At 44.1% G+C, this 21,576-nt stretch overlaps 1 protein-coding gene across 4 annotated transcripts in view; it reads left to right on the forward strand.

The window, feature by feature from the left end:
• dennd1a.S (DENN domain containing 1A S homeolog) overlaps nucleotides 1–21,576 on the forward strand; it is a 486,461-nt gene that overhangs the window by 14,095 nt on the left and 450,790 nt on the right. For all 4 annotated transcript variants that reach the window (XM_018232034.2, XM_018232036.2, XM_018232035.2 and 1 more), the window contains exon 2: nucleotides 7,686–7,750. In XM_018232034.2, coding sequence (XP_018087523.1) covers nucleotides 7,686–7,750 — 65 coding nt within the window. The remainder of the gene's footprint in view (nucleotides 1–7,685; nucleotides 7,751–21,576) is intronic.

A 21,576-nucleotide genomic window follows, 5' to 3' on the forward strand; every position in this document is an offset into this window, starting at 1 on the left:
CTGACTGTATGACTTTTATTGAGGGATGTCGAACTGTACCACTTTTATTGAAGGTGTGTCGGATCATACCACTTTTCTTGAGGGGGGGTGTCGGACAGTACCACTTTTCTTGAGGGGGGTCGGACCGTACCACTTTTGCTGAAGGGATGTTGGACCATACCACTTTTCTTGGGGGGGGTCTCGAATCATACCACTTTTCTTGAGCGGGTGTCGGACTGTACCATTTTCTTGGGGGGAGGGGTTTCGGACCATACCACTTTTCTTGAGGGGGGTGTTGGACTGAACCAATTTTCTGGGGGGTGTCGGACGTACCACTTTTTTGAATAAAAATGGTACGGTCCGTCACCCCTAAAGTTCGGTCCAACACCCCCCAAGAAAAGTGGTATGGTCCGACCCCCCCCCTCAAGAAAAGTGGTACGGTCCGACCCCCCCCATCAAGAAAAGTGGTATGGTCCGACCCCCCCTGAAGAAAAGTGGTACGGTCCGACCCCCCCATCAAGAAAAGTGGTACGGTCCGACCCCCCCCCCCCCTGAAGAAAAGTGGTATGGTCCGACCCCCCCTGAAGAAAAGTGGTACGGTCCGACCCCCCCCCCATTAAGAAAAGTGGTACGGTCCGACCCCCCCGAAAAGTGGTACGGTCCGACCCCCCCTGAAGAAAAGTGGTACGGTCCGACCCCCCTGAAGAAAAGTGGTACGGTACGGCCCCCCTTGGGTGTCTGACTGTATGACTTTTATTGAGGGATGTCGAACTGTACCACTTTTATTGAAGGTGTGTCGGATCATACCACTTTTCTTGAGGGGGGGGGGTGTCGGACAGTACCACTTTTCTTGAGGGGGGGTCGGACCGTACCACTTTTGCTGAAGGGATGTTGGACCATACCACTTTTCTTGGGGGGGGGTCTCGAATCATACCACTTTTCTTGAGCGGGTGTCGGACTGTACCATTTTTCTTGGGGGGAGGGGTTTCGGACCATACCACTTTTCTTGATGGGGGGGGTGTTGGACTGAACCAATTTTCTGGGGGGTGTCGGACGTACCACTTTTTTGAATAAAAATGGTACGGTCCGTCACCCCTAAAGTTCGGTCCAACACCCCCCAAGAAAAGTGGTATGGTCCGACCCCCCCCCTCAAGAAAAGTGGTACGGTCCGACCCCCCCCATCAAGAAAAGTGGTATGGTCCGACCCCCCCTGAAGAAAAGTGGTACGGTCCGACCCCCCCCATCAAGAAAAGTGGTACGGTCCGACCCCCCCTGAAGAAAAGTGGTACGGTCTGGACCCCCCCTGAAGAAAAGTGGTACGGTCCAACCCCCCCCCCTCAAGAAAAGTGGTACGGTCCGACCCCCCCTCAAGAAAAGTGGTACGTCCGACCCCCCCTCAAGAAAAGTGGTACGGTCCGACCCCCACCCCCTGAAGAAAAGAGGTACGGTCCGACCCCCCCTGAAGAAAAGTGGTACGGTCTGGACCCCCCCCTGAAGAAAAGTGGTACGGTCCAACCCCCCCCCTCAAGAAAAGTGGTACGGTCCGACCCCCCCTCAAGAAAAGTGGTACGTCCGACCCCCCTCAAGAAAAGTGGTACGGTCCGACCCCCCTCAAAAGTGGTACGGCCCGACCCCCCCCCTGAAGAAAAGTGGTACGGTCCGACCCCCCCTGAAGAAAAGTGGTACGGTCCGACCCCCCTGAAGAAAAGTGGTACGGTCCGGCCCCCCATTAAGAAAAGTGGTACGGTCCGACCCCCCCTCAAGAAAAGTGGTACGGTCCGACCCCCCTCCATTGAAAAGTGGTACGGTCCGACCCCTCCATTGAAAAGTGGTACGGTCCGACCCCCCCCTGAAGAAAAGTGGTACGGTCCGGCCCCCCCCATTAAGAAAAGTGGTAATGTCCGACCCCCCCCCTCAAGAAAAGTGGTACGGTCCGACCCCCCCTCTCAAGAAAAGTGGTACGGTCCGACCCCCCTCCCCAGAAAAGTGGTACGGTCCGACACCCCCCAAGAAAAGTGGTACGGTCCGGACCCGCCCCTGAAGAAAAGTGGTACGGTCCGGACCCCCCCTGAAGAAAAGTGGTACGGTCCGGACCCCCCCCTGAAGAAAAGTGGTACGGTCCGGACCCCCCCCTGAAGAAAAGTGGTACGGTCCGACCCCCCCTCAAGAAAAGTGGTACGGTCCGACCCCCCCCCCAAGAAAAGTGGTACGGTCCGACCCCCCTCATGAAAAGTGGTACGGCTGACCCCCCTCAATAAAATCAGTACGGTCCGACCCCCCTCAATAAAATCAGTACGGTCCGGACCCCCCCCTCAAGAAAAGTGGTACGGTCCGTCACCCCTCAAGAAAAGTGGTATGGTCTGACCCCCCCCTCAGGAAAAGTGATACGGTCCGACCCCCCCCCCCTCAACAAAAGTGGTACGGTCCGACACCCCCAAGAAAATTGGTATGGTCGACCCCCCCTTAAGAAAGTGGTACGGTCCCACCCCCCCTCAAGAAAAGTGGTCAGACCATACCACTTTTCTTGAAGGGGGTGGGTCGGCTTGTACCACTTTTCTGTGGGGGGTGGTGTCGGACCGTACCACTTTTCTGGGGAGGGGGGGGGTCGGACCGTACCACTTTTCTGGGGAGGGGGGGTCGGACCGTACCACTTTTCTGGGGAGGGGGGTCGGACCGTACCACTTCTCAATGGGGGGTCGGACCCCCCCCTCAATAAAGTGGTACTGTCCGACCCCCCTCAAGAAAAGTGGTACTGTCCGACCCCCCTCAAGAAAAGTGGTACGGTCCGACCCCCCCCCCCGAAAAGTGGTACGGTCCGACCCCCCCTGAAGAAAAGTGGTACGGTCCGGCCCCCCATTAAGAAAAGTGGTAAGGTCCGACCCCCCCCCCCTCAAGAAAAGTGGTACGGTCCGACCCCCCTCTCAAGAAAAGTGGTACGGTCCGACCCCCCTCCCCAGAAAGTGGTACGGTCCGACACCCCCAAGAAAAGTGGTACGGTCCGGACCCCCCCCCCCCCCGAAGAAAAGTGGTACGGTCCGGACCCCCCCTGAAGAAAAGTGGTACGGTCCGGACCCCCCTCAAGAAAAGTGGTACGGCTGACCCCCCCTCAATAAAATCAGTACGGTCCGACCCCCCCTCAGTAAAATCAGTACGGTCCCGACCCCCCCTCAAGAAAAGTGGTACGGTCCGTCACCCCTCAAGAAAAGTGGTATGGTCTGACCCCCCCTCAGGAAAAGTGATACGGTCCGACCCCCCCCTCCTCAACAAAAGTGGTACGGTCCGACACCCCCAAGAAAATTGGTATGGTTGACCCCCCCTTAAGAAAAGTGGTACGGTCCGACCCCCTCTCAAGAAAAGTGGTCAGACCATACCACTTTTCTTGAAGGGGGTGGGTCGGATTGTACCACTTTTCTGTGGGGGGTGGTGTCGGACCGTACCACTTGTCTGGGGAGGTGGGGTCGGACCGTACCACTTTTCTGGGGAGGGGGGTCGGACTGTACCACTTTACTTCAAGGGGGGTCGGACCGTACCACTTCTCAATGGGGGGGTCGGACCCCCCCCTGAAGAAAAGTGGTACGGTCCGACCCCCCCCTCAAGAAAAGTGGTATGGTCCGACCCCCCCTGAAGAAAAGTGGTACGGTCCGACCCGCCCCTCAAGAAAAGTGGTACGGTCCGACCCGCCCTCTCAAGAAAAGTGGTACGGTCCGACACCCCCCAAGAAAAGTGGTACGGTCCGGACCCCCCCTGAAGAAAAGTGGTACGGACCAGACCCCCCTCAAGAAAAGTGGTACGGTCCGACCCCCCCCTCATGAAAAGTGGTACGGTCCGACCTCCCCCCTACCACTTTTCTTGAGGGGGGGTCGGACCGTACCACTTTTCTTGAGGGGGGGGTTTGGACCGTACCACTTCAGGGGGGGGGTCTGGACCGTGCCACTTTTCTTCAGGGGGGGTCGGACCGTGCCACTTTTCTTCAGGGGGGGTCGGACCGTATCACTTTTCTTTAGGGGGGGTCGGACCGTACCACTTTTCTTCAGGGGGGGTCGGATCGTACCACTTTCTTGAGGGGGTGGGGCGGACCGTACCACTTTTCTTCAGGTGGGGTTCGGACCGTACCACTTTTCTTCAGGAGGGGTCGGACCGTAGCACTTTTCTTAATGGGGGGGTTTGACCGTACCACTTTTCTTCAGGGGGGGTTTGGACCGTATCACTTTTCTTTAGGGGGGGTCGGACCGTACCACTTTTCTTCAGGTTGAGGGGTTCGGACCGTATCACTTTTCTTTAGGGGGGGGGGGGTCGGACCGTACCACTTTTCTTCAGGTTGAGGGGGTCGGACCATAAAACTTTTTTTGAGGAGGGGGGGTCGGACCGTACCACTTTTCTTGATGGGGGGGCGGGTTGGACCGTACCACTTTTCTTGTGTGTGTGTGGGGGGGGGGGTCGGACCGTACCACTTTTCTTCAGGGGGGGTCGGACCGTACCACTTTTCTTCAGGGGGGGGGGTCGGACCGTACCACTTTTCTTCAGGGGGGGGCCGGACCGTACCACTTGTCTTCAGGGGGGTCGGACTGTACCACTTTTCAATGGGGGGGGTCGGACCGTACCACTTTTCTTGAGGGGGGTGGGGTCCGGACTGTGCCACTTTTTTCGGGGGGGGGGGGGGGGTGTCGGACCGTATTACTTTTCTTCAGGGGGGGTGGTCGGACCATACCACTTTTCTTGTGGGGGGGGGGGCGCGGACCGTACCACTTTTCTTCAGGGGGGGTCGGACCGTACCACTTTTCTGAATGTGGTGGCCCGGACCGTACCACTTTTCTTCAGGGTGGTCGGACTATACCACTTTTCAATTGGGGGTCGGACCGTACCACTTTTCTTGAGAGAGGGGGGGGTCGGACCGTACCACTTTTCTTGAGGGGGGTGGGGTTTGGACCGTACCACTTTTTTTCAGGGGGGTTCCGGATCGTGCCACTTTTTTTTCGGGGGAGGGGGTGTCGGACCGTATCACTTTTCTTTTGGGGGGGTCGGACTGTACCACTTTTCTGGAGAGGGGGGGTCGGACCGTACCACTTTTCTTGAGAGGGGGGGTCGGACCGTACCACTTTTCTTGAGAGGGGGGGTCGGACCGTACCACTTTTCTTGAGGGGGGGGGGTGGGTTTGGACCGTACCACTTTTCTTCGGGGGGGTCCGGACCGTACCACTTTTCTTCAAGGGGGGGGGGAGGTCGGACCGTACCACTTTTCATGAGGGGGGGGAGGGGTCGGACCGTACCACTTTTCTGGGGAGGGGGTCGGACCGTACCACTTTTCAATGGAGGGGTCGGACCGTACCACTTTTCTTGAGAGGGGGGGTCGGACCGTACCACTTTTCTTGAGGGGGGGGGGGGTCGGACCGTACCACTTTTCTTAATGGGGGGGCCGTACCGTACCACTTTTCTTCAGGGGGGTCGGACCGTACCACTTTTCAATGGAGGGGTCGGACCGTACCACTTTTCAATGGAGGGGTCGGACCGTACCATTTTTCTTGAGAGGGGGGTCGGACCGTACCACTTTTCTTGAGGGGGGGGGGGGGTCGGACCACTTTTCTTCAGGGGGGGTCAGACCGTACCACTTTTCTTCAGGGGTGGGGGTCGGACCGTACCACTTTTCTTGAGGGTGGGTGGGGTGTCGGACCGTACCACTTTTCTTGAGGGGGGGGGGTCCGGACCGTACCACTTTTCTTGAGGGGGGGGGGGGGGTCGGACCGTACCACTTTTCTTGACGGGGGTGGGGGGGGTCTGGACCGTACCACTTTTCTTCAGGGGGGGGGGGGTCGGACCGTACCACTTTTCTTCAGGGGGCGGACCGTACCACTTTTCTTAATGGGGGGGGGGCCGTACCGTACCACTTTTCTTCAGGGCGGGTCGGACCGTACCACTTTTCAATGGAGGGGTCGGACCGTACCACTTTTCAATGGAGGGGTCGGACCGTACCATTTTTCTTGAGAGGGGGGTCGGACCGTACCACTTTTCTTGAGGGGGGGGGGGGGTCGGACCGTACCACTTTTCTTCAGGGGGGGGGTCAGACCGTACGACTTTTCTTCAGGGGTGGGGGTCGGACCGTAGCACTTTTCTTGGGGGGTGTCGGACCGTACAACTTTTCTGGGGAGGGGGTCGGACCGTACCACTTTACTTCAGGGGGGTCGGACCGTACCACTTTTCAATGGAGGGGTCGGACCGTACCACTTTTCAATGGAGGGGTCGGACCGTACCACTTTTATTGAGGGCGGGGGGGGGGGTTCGGACCGTACCACTTTTCTTGAGGGGGGGAGGCCGTACCACTTTTCTGGGGAGGGGGGTCGGACCGTACCACTTTTCGAGGGGGGGGTCGGACTGTACCACTTTTCTTGAGGGGGGTGGGGGTCGGACCGTACCACTTTTCTCGAGGGGTTTTTTCGGACCATACCACTTTTCTTCAATGGGGGGGTTGGACCGTACGACTTTTCTTCACGGGGGGGTCGGACCGTACCACTTGTCTTCAGGGGGGGGGGCAGTTGTCGGACCGTACCACTTTTCTGGAGGGGGGTCGGACCGTACCACTTTTCTGGGGGGGTGTTGGGCCTTCGACACCACTTGTCTGCTACATACAATGCTGTTCTAACATCTGTACCCCGGCGGATTCAGAACACTTCACACTTCCATTAATGCAACTCTCACAAGTAACACCTGTATCTAGGAGTTTCATGACACCTTTCATAATCCTATCACAACTACACAGAATCAACACCTCTTTTCTTTAGATGTTACCTCTTTGAAGAGTTACAGTGTGCCATTGTAAATGGATTAGTGGAAGAGTTTATATGCCGAAAACTTCCCACACCGGTCAGTTGAACTGAAGAAGCTGCTCGGATGAGTAGTGAAACGTCTTCATTGATTACTCAGCAAGTCCAGTTGTTTTTAGATTGACCTATACTAAATATTAGCCATGGAAGCAGGTCTGGACTGAGAATTAAAATAGGCCCTGGCATTTCAGGTACACAGAGGCCCAATCAGCCCACTTAGAGGCCCAAACATCCCCACCAGCCCACTAAATACTGACTTTCTATGGGACCTTATAGCAGCCCCTCTGGCATTTGCCAGAACCCACAGATTGCCAGTCCGGGCCTGCATGGGAGTTACAACTCAATGCAGTGTCCAGTATGCTAAAGTTAGACAACACTTTTTCTCAGCTGGCCCCTTGCTCTTTTGGTGGATGAAGGGTTAAACACACACACACCCCCTTAGAATTTACAAAACCCAGAGGTAGTGGTTATAGGTGAACTAGTCCCCAGGGCTATAAAGATGTTTGCAGTGGTTCTTTATTCCTGGAACCTGTTCCTGAGCCTAAGCAACTTGTGGTCAAAGTAACCATTTAGTAGATTGTGTTACAGCTGTTGCAAGAAGGTTTCAATGTTGCACATTCTATAGCTGTTAAAATATATATATATATATATATAACATTCATAGTAAAATTGTTGAAATAAATTTGGTTTGCTATCTGGCAAAATATTTTTTACGGCAGTTGTTATTCTTATACTACAAAGTAGGTTAGTATATATATATATATATATATATATATATATATATATATATCTATCTATCTATATATATATATATATATATATCACTAAAATAAATATCTGCTTTACTGTTTCTTAAAGTTGTCATTTAATTTTTTGTCATTTATTTTTTCAGACAAAACCCAGACACCACATTTGAAGTGTACATTGAAGTGAACCGGCCAGGATCAACTGATGAAGGTACTTCTAGATTTTTGAATATGAATGCATAATTGTTTCCTGAAAGCTGATGATATTAGCCATAAAACCTTTTCCAAATTGACCTAGCTCTGCTGTACTGCAAAAGCCAACCTTCCTAATCCAACCATTTGCTTTCCTTTGCAGTTCATAGTCACAGTAATGATGCTACTTATGTTACTGTCCTAATGTTATGCTGAAACTGAATGAGAGCATATACTATTGTATATGATATATATGTGTTGGTTACTGGGCATTATTTATATAGACAAAGTTCTCTGTTGAGAGCGAAACGTTGGTTCTTATATTCAAGATCAACAGCCTTGAAACCCCTTTTATGATTTCTCATTTGTGACTGTGTACTGGTACTATATAATGGCACAGTCTCATTGGTCAGATTAATGGGCCTCTGATTTTTGGGGAAATGGTTGCACATTGAAGCTCAGCAACTTGCAAAACTTCTAGGTACATCTTTGTCACAATGTGCTCTACAGATATTATGGAATAGTACAGTCTCAATGGACAGCCTTTGATAATGACGTAGACGGATAGAACATTACGAATTAGCACCTATGGAATCCCAAAGGTAAATGTTTTGTTGCATTTGGTCATACTCCATGGAATCCTGAAATCTGATTAGCCTGACAGATTGGTGAGAAACAATGTTTTGTGAACAAGTAGACACTACAGATGAAAGTACAGCCCTGATGTTTTTCATTTTTGTATCCAAATCAATAATATATTAGATTGTAAAATCCACTGGGGAGAGATTTATGTGAATGATGTATATAATGTGAGTGAGCATTTAGGCAATAGTGATCATAACATGGTCTCTTTTGAGATAATGTTGCAGAAACAACTCTATAAGGGAGTAACTAAACCACTAAATTGTAAACATGCAAACGTTGACAGCATAAGGGCATCTCTGCTATAAGGCAAATTGGAGGCTTCAAATGGGGCTTTTTACCTTCCTCTGGATCAACTAGCAGTTAGGCAGGTTATATATAGACTTAAAAAGGTTGAACTTGATGGATGTGTGTCTTTTTTTCAACCTAACTTGCTATGTTATCATGTTAGATGAGTGGAGTTTTTTTTTCTGTTCTCTGAATTAACTTGCATTTAGACAGGTTTTATTTGAACAGAAAGTGTAAATGAGTGGTAATAAGTGTCTCCTTTCAACCTTAATTACTACTTTACAGCTTTTGCTTATTTGGATGTGAGAACTTCCGGGGATGTCACCCAATGATTAGACCCGGGCAGGGACAAAACAATCAAATTTGTCCCCCTTTATTTCTCCTGCTAAAACCTACAAGATTTGGTGCTACGTATGTGAAACTCTGCCATATTTTCAACTAACAATTGGCTGGCAACTGTTTGCACCCATGATTGCAGGCAATTGCAGTGTAAGTGAATATGGCATGATGTTGTGTGTTACTGTTTTGTCCTCACCTCACTGTTTATCACTGCAAGTAACAAAATGCTGGAAGTGCCCTGTTTGCATTTGTTCTTCAATTGTTTGAAATTATAATTTTACACCTCTTAATACAAACAATACTGCTCTATTTAGTTCTTCAAGATTAAAATGATTGTGGTTTTAGGGTAAAGCCACACTGGGTGTTTTGGGGAGATTTGGTCGCCTGGCGACTAATTGCCTCATCTTTGTGGCGACCAATCTCCCCAAACGCCTTTCCTCACTCTGCGCCGGCTAAAATGAAAAAAAAAAAATGCCGGCGATAATAGTAATATTCTGAATATTCTAATCTTCTTCTTTCTTCAAATTTCCCGGGGCAGATGCCAGGTCTGGACTGGGATTAAAAAAAAAGCCCTGGCATTTCACAGAGGCCCAAACAGCCCCCACCAGCCCACTTGCCACTTTCTATCGCAACTGACAGCAACCCCTCTGGCATTTGCTAGAACCCACAGATTACCAGTCCGGGCCTGGCAGACGCATGCGCAGTAGAAGAAAATAGCCGAATTCTTTGTTAAAGTTCAGCTTTTCACTCTACTGTGCATGTGCACCCGTGAAGAAAGAAAAAGACAGAAGCCGATTGCTCCATAATGCTCACTGGAAGAACCCGGGCCTGTGCAGTTTTCTGCTGATAAGATCACCTGCCTGGGGTGTGAGGTAAGTATATATAATCACTTGGGGTGCCTAACTTTTTGCACCCCAAGTAAATAGCGCCTTTTGTTTTCCTTTAAGCACCCAGTCTGCTGGGTGTAGTATGCCACCTATAGTACACCTGTTATATTACCAACACAAAGGTTCACACCAAACAATATAAAAACAGCTGCCTGGGTGCAAGAAAAACAAGCAAAAAAATTTCTGCACTCTTCTGAAAAAATATAACATTTCAGTCTCTACAGTGTTTGTTTGTGGATACACAAGTCCTTGAGAGGTCACTCTGTAGTGACTGAAATGTTGGACTTTGCATATGATTAAATAAATGCTTTTTTATTTATTTACCAAATAAAATTAGTGCAGAAATATTTTTATTATTCTTTATTTTTCTTGCAGCAAGCAGCTGTTTTTTACATTGTTTCAAATTATACAATTTTCATCATGTTGCAAGAGAAAAATCCAAAGCATACTGTAATTCTAATCTACATACAATCGATTTGCTGAAGTACTCTGATTAAGTGGCTATCACTAGTGCTGCTCCTGCAACGAAGCAAGGTAAAAATCATGCTGCATATGGCAGCATGTGGCACATTGTTAGGGACAGCAAAAAGAAGTGGTTCACCTTTCAGTTAATGTTTAGTATGTTATAGATTGACCAGTTCTGAGCAACCTTTCAATTGGCCTTCATTTTTTATTTTTTATAGTTTTTTCATTATTTGCCACTTATTATTAAAAATGTTCAAGGTAGCAAAATAAAGACAAAAGGTTATCCTCTATTGTCCTAGACATGAGCCCACCCTAAAACAAATGTGGCATGCCCCTGAAATGGTAAAAAAAAAAAGGTTAAAACATTTAAAAATTTGGAATAGTTACAACTTTCAAAGACAATCGCGCTTTAAAGGGGTGGTTCACCTTTAAATTAACTTTTAGAATGTTATAGAATGACCAATTCTAAGCAACTTTTTAATTGGTTTTCATTATTTATTTTTTGTAGTTATTTGTCTTTTTCTTCTGATTCTTTGCAGCTTTCAAATGGGCGTTGCCGTCCCCTTCTAAAAAAACAAATGCTCTGTAAGGCTACAAATGTATTGTTATTGCTACGGTACTTTTTATTACTGATCCTTCTATTTAGACTCTCTCCTATTCATATTCCAGTCTCTTATTAAAATCAATGCATGGTTGCTAGGGTAATTTGGGCCCTAGTTACCAGATTGCTTTAAATGCAAATTGAAGAGCTGTTGAATAAATAACTCAAAAACCTTCAATAATAAAAAATGAAAACCAATTGCAAATTATCTCAGAATATAACTCTACATCATACTAAAAGTTATCTCAAAGGTGAACAACCCCTTTAAAATATAATATTTTTTTATCATTTTTAATAACTTTTTGGCATACAGGATATGATGTCACTGACATAAATTTGAGGAGGATGTAGCTTTATCCTATCAGTTTGCCAGTTCTAAAGTGGCGAAGGAAACTCTGGAAAAAGAGGTAATGTTCTGTAGAATTCGCAGTTTAGTGAATTTGCAGAGAAACGATTGTTCGCCTGAGCGAAAATGCACCTGGCAAAAGGGTGCAAAACTGCACTAGCGACTTATTTTTCACTAGGGAATTGTCTTCTACAAAATTCAACAAACATTTTTTTCTCCTTTCCCTCCTAAACACCCTGCTTTGTTTACAAAGGGAGATGAATCTTCTCAACAGAAATCTATTAACTCTGAAGAAGTTCATCATTGTTTCAGACCAAAGGACACAATTTACATCTCAATGGCTCCTGCTTACAATAATCTTTTTCCTAGTGGAGTCTGAAGGCAACAGAAGTACTTCCATCTTTACTTTAGGAAAAGGTTTGTGTGCACAGCTTTCTGAGGCCCTGGTAGATGAGAATGATTGTGACTATTTGAAACCTATTTTATAATTTACCTTTCAGTGCTACATTCTTCTTTGGGGTTACATAGAATAAGCTTCTTCCTCAGTGGTCAAACATTTATTGCTACTACTACAAATTTTAGGTTTGACTGCAACAATTATACATTGAGCCATAAATAAATAAATATCTGGAGAGATTTCTGGAGATGTTGCCCATGACAACCAATCAGCAATTAGATTTCAACAGCCGCCTATTAGTTAGAAAACAAAAGCAAAGATCTGATTGGTTGCTATGGGCAACAGCTCCAGAAATCTCTCCAGATATTTATCTTCAATGTTTGTAAACATGCCCCTATGTGGTTAATACAAATACTCTATATATTGATGGGCAGGAATAAATCATTGCAACTGCATGCAATAAATAAGTACATTAGTGCATCATTTTCACTTCTGCCTAATCTGGAGCTGTGGCCCATTGCTGACACCTTTTCAGGCTAACCTGTAAAGGACCAATAACATCAAAATATAATGCAGTGTTGCCCTGCACTAGTAAAAAGGCTGTGTTTGCTTCAGAAACACTACTATTGTTTATATAAATAAGATGCCATGTAGCCATGGGGGCAGCCATTCAAGGAGAAAAGGCTCCGGTTACACAGCAGATAGCAGATAAGCTCTGTAGAACATAATGTTATCTGTTATCCACTATTTAACCTGTGCCATATAGCCTTTTTTCAATTTCCACCATTGCTACTCAGCAGCTTGTTTATAACTACAGTAGTATTTCTGAAGCAAACAGGACCATTTTACCAGTGCAGGGCAACACTATATGATATTTTCATTACTTTAAAACACTTTCATTTTTTGGTGTTACTTTGCCTTTAAGGGTAAAATCTATCTAAAGAAGTTACCTCAGACTCCAGAAAACCTGCAAAGGTAATATTTTTTATATATTTAGTCAGTCTATATTCCTGAATGGAAAAACAAAATCTGTGATCTACTGGCATAGTAAAATTCTTGTTTTAAGAATGTTGGCATTTCAACAGAGACACAGGTAAGCATTGATGCATAGGTGTCTCTGCTAAGGAATTCTGTGAAAGAATTCCAGAGATAAGGAGCAGCAAAAGAAAGTTTGGGCATTGACATGGGTGAGAGTGCTGTGAAGCGGAATGGAAATGTCCACGAGCATATGGAAACACAAGTACAGAGATAAAGTGGTGTAGAGTAATTATTGACTGAATGCTAGCAGAATTATTTTGTAGGCTAACCTTCAGTATATAAAACATGGCATTTTAAAGCCATATTAATTTTTAGGAGTTAGTTCTCATTTAATGGCTTAACAGGGATAGGTCTGAGGGAAAAGACTATCGGTTTGTGTTTGGTTAGGTCCATTTTTGATCATGATTATTGGGATCTGGAAATCTGGAAATCTGTGGTTAGTGAAGGGATGTCTATCTGCATACACGTGATATTTAAAGCCAAATCAACTGATGAGACTTCTAAAGTACAGTGAGAAAAACAAATTGGTACAAAATAGAACACTGAGAAACCCCCACACTGAGCTGAACCAAATAACAGAATTTGTTGATTTTAAAGACAGAGAGAAAGACAGAGAAGAATCTCTGAAGAAGAAATGTAAGAATAGAAACATTATACATCTTGATTATGGACAACAAGGAAATGTTGGTTACTTATAGTCATTTTATAGTGGCAACACATTACATACAGCGTTTTGCTTCTGAAACTAGTCTTTCCAACTGTTGCTCTCTGTTGATCCAGAGGTAGGCATTTCCGTCTGAAGTCATCTCCAATTAGCATCAGAGTGGGTAAAAATTATTTATAACAGCAGCAGTCTATTAACAGAATTAAATGAATTATTTTGTCCTTTTAGATCAGTTTCTAACCAAAGGTTTTTTTTGCTTGTTAAAATATATACTGTAATTGAAATTCACTTGCATATATCATCAATATTTATATGACATGAATTCAGAACAGGTTGTATTTTTAATTTTGCCCTCATTTCCTATGTTAATCACTCGTGTTTCTGAATTTCAATAGTAGGCAGTGGCTTGGCTGCAGAGCCTGTCCAATGAAACAATTAGATGATGATACGATCAGAGAGGGCACAGTCAATACACTCAACTTTCTTTTTCTCTCTGAATAACAAGGGTCTTCAGGGTTCACATACATGGGTTGGTTTGTTAAGTGTGATTTTAAAATGATTATAAATGTGTTTAAGTTGATAGAGGAACTAGTGTAGGCTTATGGGCCTTAGAGTAAATGAACTGTAAACAAGTATGTGTTAAACCCTGTGTTACATAAACAAGAAAACAACCAAAATTTAACATGAATGCTCACTGCAGGGACCCATGGATAAACTAATGTGAGGAACAAGTGCTATCCTTACAGTCACTGAATAAGTGGTAAAGGATTTCTGATTATAAACACAATTTTCGGTATAGTATTGCAATTTTGTTTGCTTGTTTATGTAACATAGGGTGAAATATATTTATATACATGTTACATATGTATTCAGATTGAAACAAAAGAAAAAAAGAGTTCTCCAGCATATCAATATAAATGTAAATGTGAATTGCTCACCGAGGAAATCAAGTGGTCCAGGTGCACCAGCCCCAGACCTTCGGCTTCAGGGAGAGGCAAACCAGTATATGCAAAAAGAAAAACAGGGCCATCCGGCACTCAAAAGAATCCACAGGGCTAAATAAATAAAGTAAAAAGCTGTATTTATTAGTTGAAGTTAAAATTTTCACATCTCCATAGGCCCCTATGCTTTCGTACCCTAGGGGCACTTAATCATGGCACTTAATTAGCCCATGATTAAGTACCTCTATGGTACAAAATGCGTGGGACCTATGGAGATGTGAAATTTTTAACTTCAACTAATAAATTTCTACCACAACTATCAATGTGTGCTGTTTTATTCATATGATTTTTTTTATTTAATAAGCAACCTTTACTAATCAAAAGAATTATTAGTGACCTTAGAAGGCCAGTTTATTTCAATCGTCAACTAATTTTCTACCCATATGGGTAGTAAGTTCAATAACTAAGGCTGTGGCCCATGTGCTGCATTATTTGATAATCTGCTATATGTTTGGAAACTTTTTTGAGCATGAGAAGAAAATGACAGTGCCCATAATTAAAGGGACACTTCTGAAAAGGCTAATTATACAGAGAAACAATATCATTGCTATATTGTATATTTCCCTCTTTAACTTGCTTTTACACTATGGGTTGCTATAAAGTATATATCATAATTTTTTGAAATTACTTAGTTTTGTCCACTCTTCATCAGCAGTTGGGTACTCTACATAGGTTATCTGTCATGGAAAAATGAGTCTACATGCACTCTGCTGCCTTGTGTCATTTAATTATCTGCTACAAATGTGCTCCTTGACATAATGTGCTCCTTTACATAAGGTTAATGACACTAAGGGGATGATTTAAAAAATCTGAAAAATTATGATTATTTTCTGTAAAATAGGTTGACTAAATCCCCCACCCCTATTTATCAATAGATTTTTCTGAAAATTTCCTTTGCATGAAACAACTCGATAAAATAGTAAAAAAATTAGATCATACAAATTTTTCCTATTTGACTCCCCAAAAACTTAGATTTTTTTGTATTTTTGACCGAAAACCACGAAATCTTTGGATTATTGCACAAAATCGAGCACAGATATCTTTGGGACTTCTCAGATTGACTTCTACATGAACTCGGCAGGTCTGAGTTGGAGTACTTTTTTTATTTGGACTTTTAACACCCTCAGGGGTTTAATAAATTCAGAAAAATTCAAGTTTTTTTTCCCACTAACAATTCAGATTTTATAGTAAAAAAAAAAAAAACCCTAAAAATTTTTTTTGGCATTCGGATTTAATGTGTCCAGGATACTGCAAATATAAATGCAGAGGTCAAAATACCCCTTCCCCTGGCATTTGCTTCTGTTTAATTTTTTTTAACCAGAGAAATGCTTTATTGAATTGCACAGACAGCGATAACAAAAAAAGCTGTATATCTGGTACACAATTCTCCGAGTGCAATATAGTAGAAAAGTGCAAATTACAACAGAGTCATGTATCATTATTCTGGTTACAGTGAGATCACAGTAAGGAATAAGCATAGAAACATAGAAAAGAAAACAGAGGAAAGGAAAAAAAAGTTAACTGTTATGCTCTGAACTGTTATGCTCTTTTAATGATCCAGGAGATAATATATGCAGATCGAAGGGGTGCTCCCCCCTTCAATGTGACATATCTGTTACACCAAATTGGGATTGGGATATAGAATGGGTCTGATGCAAGGCTTGCTGTGCGGTTTGGTTAGTCGACCTAAAGAGCCGCCAAGGTGACCAAATGTCATCGTGGGCCTCTCTCTTATTTTCGTTGGTAGATGCCATCTCCTCCATTTGTTCATGAGTGGAAATTAGTGTGAATAGCTCCTGAAGAGAATAGGTAGTGTTCAGTTTCCATTTTCTCGAAATGATTGTGGCAGCAGCAGTAAATATTTGGAATAGTAACTTCCGTTGTGGCGGCTTCACAAAAGAAGGGAGGGCGTTAAGCAAGGCTATTTGAGGCTCAAAAGGTAAAGTCCAGTGTAGCTCAGCTTGTAGGAATGCAAATATCGATTTCCAGAACAACAATACTTGAGGGCACTCCCACCACATATGATATAAAGTACCAGGGGCATTGCAACCGCTCCAACATTTGTCGCTGTAGTTAGGGTTAATATTGTAAATTTTCACAGGAGTAAGGTGCCATCTGAACAACACTTTTTTATTTCTCTCTATATGATTAGTGCATCTCGTGGCACCCTGGGATGCCAAAAATACTCTGTCCCATTGTTGAGGGGTGAGATGGACATTGAAGTCCTGTTCCCATCTCATTTGCATCAGTGGGAATTTCTCATTGTCCGATAGTAAATATTATTATATATATATATATATAATATATTATTGTTCAGGGTTTTAGGGATCTTAACACCTAGGTAGGTAAAATAAGTGGTTCTCCAGTCAAACTTATATTGTAATTTAACTTGAGTTATATCCGATTGGGGCAGGCCTATGGAGAGGGCTTGCGTTTTATCCTGATTGATCTTATAATAAGAAATGCGTTGGAAAATCCGAAGTTCATTCATGAGATAGGGCAACGACAATTTTGGGTTAGTGATGGTCATGACAATATCGTCAGCGAATAATCCTATCTTGTGGTGAGTGGCTGCAACCTTAAGTCCCTCTATCCCCGGGTGCAGTCGTATTTTCGCTGCTAAAGGCTCTACCATTAAGGCAAATATAAGGGGCGACAGGGGGCACCCCTGTCTCGTGCCGTTGGTTATGTCGAAGGCATCCGACAGAGCACCCGGAATTCTTACTCTAGCAGACGGCTTAGTATAGAGAAGCAGTATGGCTTTTAAGAAGTTGCCCTGGAGTCCAGTTCTTTCTAGGACCATATGCATGTAAGACCAGTTTACCCTGTCAAATGCCTTCTCCGCATCCAACGACAGGGCCAGGAATGGAGTGGACTCTCTTTCAGCAATGTGAATTAAGTTTAGTAGTTTCCTGGTGTTATCGGGGGCTTGTCTACCAAGTATAAATCCCACTTGATCATTGTCAATCAAGGTTGGGAGTAGTGGTGCAAATCTCTAAGCTAAAATTTTGGCGTAAATCTTAATGTCTGTATTTAGAAGCGCAATCGGTCTGTAATTAGTGCATTTATCCGGGGCTTTACCCGGTTTCGGGATGGTGACTATATGAGCAGCAAGAGATTCCGAGCTAATGGTGTTGGTTTCAATCCAGTAATTAAAAAGTTTAGTGAGTTTAGGTACCAAAATATGTGCGAATGTCTTATAATAATCATTTGAGTATCCATCTGGACCGGGGGACTTGCCGTTTTTTAGGGTTTTAATCGTAGCCGAAACTTCCTCCTCAGTAAAGGGATCATTAAGGGTCTCTATCTGTTGACTGGTTAGTGAGGGCAGTTGGACCGAATCCAAGAAGGAGGCAATCTCTTGTCGCGTGGGGATCTTCTGTTTCATTTTAATTGCGAGTGAGCTGCGTATGGTAGGTTCTGGCACTGTCAGGATGGGAACGATCACTTCAGCATTTTCAAAGCAGCAATAGCATTTTCCATAGGCAGCATATATCCTAATAAAATAAATAATAAGCAGTACACTGCAGAAAATTCAAGACCATGCGTATCATTCTTATTATTTATATGTATATCATATCTTTTGATTTTATTGTGTTTATCGTCCTTTCATTTGTGACAGGTCAGAGGACGAAATTAACTTCTGGTTGAGCACTGATTAATCAATTAGGTATTTCTGATATGTCATTCAAGAAAGAAAATAATTTTAATTATATTAAAAGGAGGGAGTCATACTAATTTCCTTAGTGTGACAAGCTTGCAGCACCCAGAGATACTCCAATTTTGGTTCACTTGTATTATACCTTCTATTGACATGAATACGTGAGTTGTAGCAACTTGTTGCCTCAAATATTCAAAAAAACTTATCTGTTGTTGTATAATGGAACTACTGTATACAATGACCCAGAAAGCACCCAAGTCCATGTACAGATAGATCTCTCCTCACAACTTTATAAGCGAGACCCTCATTTGCTTGTTGATTTATCTTCTTTTTTTCCTTCTTCCCAAGCCTGACATCCTCATCAAGTTCACAGTAGGCTTGCTTTGTTTGCTTTCTGTTCAGCGCTTGATAAGATTTTTACTCTATTGTTTTGTGAAGCAAGAACAGAACTTGCCAGGGTCTGGTGTGGGTTTTGTAAAGCCACAATACGGTCATTGTCTGTCTGTGAATAATTGTGACTGCTTTTTGTAAACCAGAACTAAGGCATTGGCTGTGAACAGATTCCTTCTAAGCGTGAAAGGGGACTAATCCATGTAAATACAAGTGGAAATAAAGCTATACAGAAAAAGGGAAAGACTGCAAAGCAGGAGGGCAGAGGTCAGCAATTTAACCTTTAACCTAACAAATAAGAAGCATGAATTGGTTTACAAAAGGGAACTCTTGTGATCTGTCATTTCTTTTTTTTTTATTATTATTATTATATTTTTTTACTGGAGAAAAACTGGCATGAACAACTGTGAAGCATAGCCTTTACTGAATGAAAATTCAAGGATTGTGTGCTTTTTTTGCCAAAGCACAAAAGCTAAAATCGGGGATGTCCTCGACCAAGAAAATACCATTTTAAGTAAATAGTTTCAGGCTGGCAAGCTCCCTCTTTCTCTGGTATATGTTCTTGGGCCCTAGGTCTGCCCTGAAAATAAAAGAAGGACAGTAACTGAGCAGAGGCTTACATTTTGAAGCAGGTACATGAAAGTTGGGTGGGTCAAAATAGTCTTACTATGTGTGTCTCCAAGATATGATGTCCAGTATCACATTCTCCTAAATTTTAGACACAATGTTAAAATGAATTGCTGTTTCCAAAACATTAGTTTTAAAACAATGTGCCTACATAGAATTTACTGCTACTCTGGGTAGATTGTCCTTTTGCTGTGGACATAACAAAACAAAAAAACAACAACACAGCAACAGTAGTTAATGGAGTAATAAATTGCAGAAGTAGTGAATCTTTAGACCCCACTTGACCATGCTTCCTTCTATCCCATTAGGTATGTGTGTGAAGACTTTGATATCCTCAGCTTGTGCAAGGGTTGATAGCATTTATCAGTGAAGGAGCGCTTATTATGGTTCCTTATGTTGCAAGTGAGCAACAGTTTATTACTGATCGAAAACTCCCTGGTGAGCCAGTAGCCTGCTGGCTATGCCAAACGTTTTCAACATATGCCCTGCAGAATGATTGCCATAGAAATAACCATTGGCCCAATTGTAGGGCCATAACAGATGGGAGGTCTTAAAAAAATTAAAGTGTTTGCGACTCTAGCATATTTAATTTTTAAGGAAAAGGATGCAGTTATACTCAATATAACACATAAAAGTCCCTAAAACCAGGACTGCAACAACTTAATCAGCACCTGACTATAACTTTTTTAATTAAGCCATTTTAGAACCCTCACACTTAACCTATAACTGCTCTGCCTTTGCATCCAGATGATGATCAAGACATTCCAGAACGTTTTGGGAGGTGTATTTAATGTCTTTAGTGGGAGGCCGGGGCACATCAAGTATTAGTATTTCTGTTTTCAGCATAAAAATGAGCAGCAGGGCTGGCATGCAAAGTCCCCTACATGTTGTCACGGCTCATAAAGCTTGCTTTCAGCTCTCTAACTCTGAGTTAGTCAGACTCTTAGTTAGTTAGACTTGAAGGGGGGTCACATGGGACATAACTGTTCAGTGAGTTTTCATTTGATCCTTAGCATGCAGCTCAAATTCAAAAGCAAGAGTTATGACCCATGTGCCCCCCTCAAGTCACTGATTGGTTACTGCCAATCAGTGGAAAACAAGAAAGCTGGAATTGTCCTGGCTATTATGTTAGACATCCAGTCACTACAGCCTTTATATATTACCTTTTTGGCTAACTAACTATATTGAAATTTTTTTTATGTTGCAAAGCATATCTAGTTACCCAGTTTTTATTTTTATACTGAACAATTTCTTTAAGGATGCAAACCCGGTTCGGCCAGGCACAAGGATTTGGTTGAATTCAAATCCTACTTAAGAAGGCAGAATACCTAACCAAACCTGGATTTGGTGCAGTCTTGCTGGATTTACACCATATTGGAAAGGCTGTAATAGAATTATCCACTTCAGAAACCACTACATAGGGATTTTTAGTACAGTTAGTTTATAGTTGTTAAGGGGGTGTATCCGTTATCGCTGTTTATGCAGATGTTCGATTCTTAACTCCGCCTATTTATTCCTTAAAGAACTACTCTTAATTAACCTTTCACTATGTACACTATATATTGTACTGTACTAACTATCTGCGTGCGCTTGCTACTCTAATTACATAATAACAAACACAACACAGAAGTTACAAATAACACAATATATATTTAATACGACACTCAACAATAGAAACAGCAACTACCTCTAATGCAGATATACAAATTACACAACATAAAACAACTAAATAAAACAATCCTCCTTTACACTAACAATCCCCAAAATTCACCCACAATCTAACTACACATACACAATCACACACGTTATAATTGCCCGCCCTTCCTGGTGCTAAACTTTCCCTAAACCAACAAAAGGGAATTGGGGTACAGGGGATAGGGAATTGGTGATATCAGTAAGGGTTTTCGTTGGTGGGATAATAGGGGTATGAGTGGGATCGTTGGTGGGATAGTAGAGGTTTGTTAATGGGATTCGTTGGTGGGATAGTAGGGGTTTGAGCAGTAGGGGTTAATGGGATTCGTTGGTGGGATAGTAGGGGTTGATATACTCAGCCAGGTTTAAATGCTCGTTGTCCAGGGGGGTGATGTTCTCCGGGCGATGCACACAAGAAGAAGAGACCGAGTGCAGCTGCGCCAGGCCTTTTAAACCCTGCTCAGTCCCATGCACACACGCCCCTCCTCCGACACACACACTACTCTAACATGTGGGCCGGCATGGTGATAGGAGGATCAAAGCAGATCCTCCGGCCAGACCTTGCCTGGCTTTCCCTCCCTGCTGGGAGGCAGGGAGGGGTTGGGGGGGGATGGGACCCATCCTTCCCTTACAATCCCCCTGTTGTCGGGAATACGACAATTAACTTTGGCGGGAAGGATGGATATGTATTTGCCCCTCTCTACCCCACTCTTGGTGACAGTTCAGGAAGGACTGAAGTATACTATGGTCCTTAGGTACCTAGACATCACCCACTGCGACTATCTCTGACTTGCCGTTCACCGTAAC

The sequence above is a fragment of the Xenopus laevis genome, chromosome 8S, assembly GCF_017654675.1.
Source record: "Xenopus laevis strain J_2021 chromosome 8S, Xenopus_laevis_v10.1, whole genome shotgun sequence".
Taxonomy (NCBI): domain Eukaryota; kingdom Metazoa; phylum Chordata; class Amphibia; order Anura; family Pipidae; genus Xenopus; species Xenopus laevis.